At 39.9% G+C, this 5,403-nt stretch overlaps 1 protein-coding gene across 1 annotated transcript; it reads left to right on the top strand.

The window, feature by feature from the left end:
• The first annotated feature begins 514 nt into the window (after positions 1-514).
• LOC110092651 (fasciclin-like arabinogalactan protein 14) lies at positions 515-976 on the top strand. Its single transcript, XM_020817298.2, has one exon. The coding sequence runs from the start codon at positions 515-517 to the stop codon at positions 974-976; it is 462 nt and encodes a 153-aa protein (XP_020672957.1).
• Positions 977-5,403: the final 4,427 nt, after the last annotated feature.

Raw genomic sequence — 5,403 nt, 5'->3', positions numbered from 1 at the left:
GAGTACTTTTTTATCATATTCATTAAAAAATATAATTATTAATATGATTTTAATCACTCTAACAAAACAATAACTTCAGCTTATTTTTTTAATAATCGTTTACCTTTTTTTTACATTCTTCTAGATCTTGCAAGGATGTGGACAGAAAATTAGCACAATTGATTTTTCTTAAAATAGTAAGAACTAAGAACAGAAAAAAAAAACTATAATTGAATATTTAATTTGTTTTATTTTAAAACTAAATCTGTTTGAATGATCGTGTAAATAGAATGAGATCAGCACCTTAATCTATTTAATCTTAGGGCCAAGAACAAATCTAACTCCCGTCCAAAAGAAAACAAAAGATATACCAGACTTCCCTTCCAGACAAAGCACAAAAATAATAACTATCACCTCCTGCATAGCCTCACCTTCCCTCCCTCTTCTCCATCCCATCCATTTTAAATCTCCCTCCCCCAATTTACCTAATTTACAAAACCCTACATTCATCATCTCACCCTCTACCACCTCCACAATGGCAATCAAATCCCTCCTCCTCCTCCTCACCATCACCCTCCTCTTCTCCTCCTCATCAGCCCACAACATCACTCGCATCCTCTCAAAACACCCCAAGTTCTCCATCTTCAACTCTCTCCTCTCATCCACCAACCTCGCCAAAAAGATCAATCATCGCCACTCCATCACCGTCCTCGCCGTATCCAATGACTCCATTGGCGGTCTCATTGGTCTTAGCCCTAATATCCAGCGCCGCATTCTATCCGTCCATGTCATCCTCGATTACTTTGACCGCGAAAAGCTCCAGAACCTCAAGAGCCATTCAACCATCGTCCCCACCCTCTTCCAAACTTCTGGCATAGCCAAAGGCCGAACTGGCTTCCTCAATATAACCAAGCTTGCCAACGGGCAGATCGCCTTCAGCTCTGCAGCTTCTGGCGCCCACCACGTCGCAAAATTAGTGGGGCAAATTGCCGCATGACCCTACAGCATATCTGTAATCCATAGCAACTCAGACCTCGACCCTCCAGGCATCGATGGCCCCCATCATAACAATACTCCACCATCATCATTTCCTCCTGCTCCAACCAAGGCGGATGCACCAGTGATCAAACCTGTCGCTCCAGTCATCAATGCGCCAGTACCAAAACCTGTTCCAACTGAAGCACCGGCCACAGATTCGTCAAAGGTAGAGTCGCCGAAGGGAGCGGAAGATGGTAAAGTCAAGTCAAGCGTCGGGCGGGTGGCGATCGGAACAGGCATTGGTGCGTTCATGGGTGTGGCTTTAATTGCCTTGCAGTAATTTGAATTATGTGGGAATAAGAAATTAAAATAGGAGAGTTGCTAATTGTATCTTGAATGAATAAGGATCACCGATCATATATAAGGGTGAATATAGTAGCTAGTTTGTGATGTTTTGTCCATTAATTAATATGTGCAATTTGAAGGTCTTTTCATAAATATTAACAACTTAATTTTGTTATTATGTAAATACTAGTTTTGAAATATTTTTTTTTTTTTATGTTTAGAGTATGTTATTTGAAAAGTATTTGCATTAAGACTGTAATATTTGTGCTCAAAATGGATGATTGTGATGGATTCTAAAAAGCGATAAACTATGTCATCTATCAAAGAGTTTGTCTAAATTAGTGGAGGTTTATTAACTCTTTATCTAATAAAAGATTTTTAATGTGAATAACTAGATAAATGAGCATAGTCTATAAATCAAGGCATTGAAAATTAGTTCTAATTTTAAAATAACCACAAAGATAGTCCGCAAATGCATGATATTTCTTTTATTAGGGTTGACCGGTAGAGTTTGGATCTAACCCAAAGTTGACTTTATCTGATTCAGTGAATCTGAATCCGACCTGTTTAATAAATGGGTCAAAAAGATTAACTGGAACCCAACCCGCTGGCGAATAATCAAAAACCAACCTGTTTACCCATTTTGGTTAACATAATTAATAATTTATTAACTATAAATTGTATGATATTTGATCCAAAATAAAAAGATTATACTCACAAGGAAAAATATTAAGAAAAAATTGTATTACACAAGTTATTTTTTGAGTTAAAAACGAATTTGTGGATTAACTCGAACCCAACTCATTTAATAAATGGACTGGAAACCCCAAGTCGAACTTGTCCCAATTTTTAAGCTAGTAAACTCATATCAAGATTTTTTGGGTCGGGTTGACTAATCAGGTCATTTATTGACACCTCTATACAAAGAACTAAAAGAGGACGAAGTAGACTACCACTAGAATCCTATAAGAAGCTAAATAAAAATATTTAATTATGATTAGCAATTTAATTGATGTATGGTTGTCATGCATAAGACTAAGTTATTGTAAGGTTGGATTTTGGACATTTCCAACCCTTTGAATTTCTTAATTTCAATTTTTGAATTTTGAAATTTATAATATAAAATTTAAATTTTGAGTTAGGATTCTTAAAAATTGAGGGAATATTATATAAAATTATTTGAGAATTAGCTAATTTATTTAAAATAAATTAACTAATTAATTCCTACTTAAGAATGGGGGGCCCTCATGTTTGAGGGGTAGTTACAACATGTAATGTCTCCTTCTTTTTTCCACAAATCATTTGTCAGGCCTTCACCCACTACAAAAAAAAAAGGCTATCGCAACACAATTTTTGAGCTATCCTAGCGGTTATAGCCGCCATTAAATTCTTTGCAACGGTTCTGAAACCACTGCACCCCTATTGTAATTGCTATGGGCCGCAACAGCATTCCGCAGCGTTTAATGATCGGCGGAGTAGATTTGACGAAGTAGCAGATTTTGTAGCGGTTATAACTTCCACAAAGCATCATATTTGCAATGGCTATAACCACCACTAATATCTCCAAATTAAACTAATATGCATAATTGTGATTGTTTTAACCCCCACAAAAGTCCATAAGGTACCTAATTTCCTCTCCATTTTCTTAGGAATTTTCTTTGGTGTAAGAGAACAACTAATATTTTGATAGAATGAAAAAGGAAGGATTAATGTGTGTTTTCTAAATTTTTGAAATTTTAATCCATGCAATATTAGGCTTGGTCGACTAAATCCTATAAAAGATTCGGTGATCTCTACTCTCAGTTTCACTTTGGTGTGTAATAATCTCAAGTAATTTGTTATCATTTTCTATACAAATTATCTGCAAACCTTCCTTCACTAATCTGCACCATTATTCCTTGATAATTCACCCACAAAAATCTATCCACAACCCTAAAGGGGGTTATTGTCCAAACTTTTCGTGAAAAAAATTGAATTTTGTTCTTAACCTCATTTAGCCTATCAAACCCTTAAAAGTTTGTGAAACATTCCAAGTTCAAAGTAGAAATATTCCTCTATTACACAAGTGTTTTCAGACCGTGAGCCCATTCATAACTTACTCCACCAAGACCTCAAACCCTTGCCAAGGCTCTGGAACAAAGGGACTTATAACTAGGCTTACTCTTGATGAAGACCATATAAGATCCTTTAAAATTTTTTAAAATATATTTAAAGCATGGACATTGTTGCGTCCTGAAATATTTGCGGCAGTAGAGAATTATAAAGTTTAGCATTTTAGCTTTGTACACAAATTCAGCATGCATATAGATAAAAGATGGGGTGCAGCATTCATAAAAGAAACTGGAGTTTTTATGCGGAAATCTCTGAAAAGAGAGAAAAACTACGGGGCTTGACCTCATTTGAATGAATCCAATAGTGTTTGCAGTCGATTACAAATGAGGCCCTTCCTTGGGGGGGAAGGCCTTGGCTTGATGTAGTGAATACACATCATATAGAGTGCATTACATGGTGGGAATTGGAAGAATCGCATGTTCGTTTTGTCGGCAGGACCATAGTCGGCGGGCGATGAAGCATGGAAAGATCGTAGTCGGGTGGCGGTGTTTGGAAGGACTATAGTCAGCAAGTGATGGAGGTTAGAAAGACTGTTTTCATGTGATGGAGGTCTGAAGGACCATAATCTGTGTTCGTTCAAAGTCAGAAAGATCATTATCAGAAGATGGAGGTCAGACGGACTATAGTCAGCGGGCAACGATGGTCAGAAAATGTCTAGAGATGAATGTCAGAAGGTCCGTAGTCGACAAACGACGTCGGCAGATGACGGTAGTTATGATGTGGAACATTATAGCTAATAGTTCTCCTTAGGAATAACTTATCTAGTTTGTTACAAGTCTCTCTAGAATATTCTATAGATGTGTTATATATGTATGCATTGTAGTAGGGAAAGCTCATTGAATGAAATATTTTAGTCTTTGAAGCCTTAGAGCTTGTCTTCTTCTTCTTCCCTGGATTGGGAAAACAAAATCCTTCTTGCAGGTTGAGTCTTTCGATGATCCACTACATCAGTTGGTATCAGAGCCTGGAGCTTGTGAAGATCGATGGACTGCGGAAGGTCGGCTGTCGACGACGATCGAAGCCGCAAAATAAGATTGGCGGTCGACGACGATCAACACCAAGGAAGGTGGGTTGTCGACGATGCTCGAAGCCGGATCGCCTTCTATCAATCTCAAGTGAAGGATTCACTGGATCGGATCAACAAGAACCTTCGGGCAATAAGGAATATGCGAATGTCGTCGGCAAGCATACCGATGTATTCTTCTTCTTCTTCGATCTCCTCATCCGCTTCACGCAAACGCCATCAGTCCCTCCATTCTCCCACCGTGGTTGATGACTACCCTCCGCTCGAACTTCCGCTCAAATGGCGGAACCCCCTGTCCGGCCCTTTTGTCCGCAATCCCGCTTTGTCTCCTGTCCAGAACAACATCCACACACGACCTGCATCCCGCACTCCCAATGTCGTCTCCGACCCTTCACCATCACAGCAGAAGTCCGATAGAGAGATCGATGATTCGTCTCTATTTTCTGCTTCCATTTCTTCACAATCCAACCCAGCACCTGCCATCGGAACTCGTGACCATTCCCGCTCTCCAGCTCGATTTTGCTCTCTTACCTACGGCCCCTGTAGATCCATAGCTGGATGCCGGTTCCGATTCCAATTTAGATTCCATTGCTGATATTAACTTCGTTGAGGGAGAGCGGGTTGCTAAACATCGTCCAACCCTCCAGCACGATTCGGGCCCCAACAACACTCCACTTTGTTTGGGCGATCTCGCTTCAGGTGTCGAGCCCGATCTCTCACGAGCCGATTCCAGTTCTTCATCTCACGATCGACCTCTGACTACACTCCATGCTTCCATAACAAGCCCGCCCTTATCCCTCTATGTGCATGTGACCGATGCCTTCCACCATCTGACCCCATTTCCACTTCCCGACCTGACTGCATCTGGCCTTCTTATGTGGGATGCAGTCGCCGTCCTAGGCCTGAATGCTCTCAACAACATTCCATCCCAGATCGACGCAACTCTAGCACTCCCGACCCTGCTT

The sequence above is a fragment of the Dendrobium catenatum genome, unplaced genomic scaffold, assembly GCF_001605985.2.
Source record: "Dendrobium catenatum unplaced genomic scaffold, ASM160598v2 original_scaffold_216114, whole genome shotgun sequence".
NCBI lineage: Eukaryota > Viridiplantae > Streptophyta > Magnoliopsida > Asparagales > Orchidaceae > Dendrobium > Dendrobium catenatum.
Note: the sequence above shows the minus strand (reverse complement) of the source record. Positions and strands in the feature narration are given on the sequence as shown.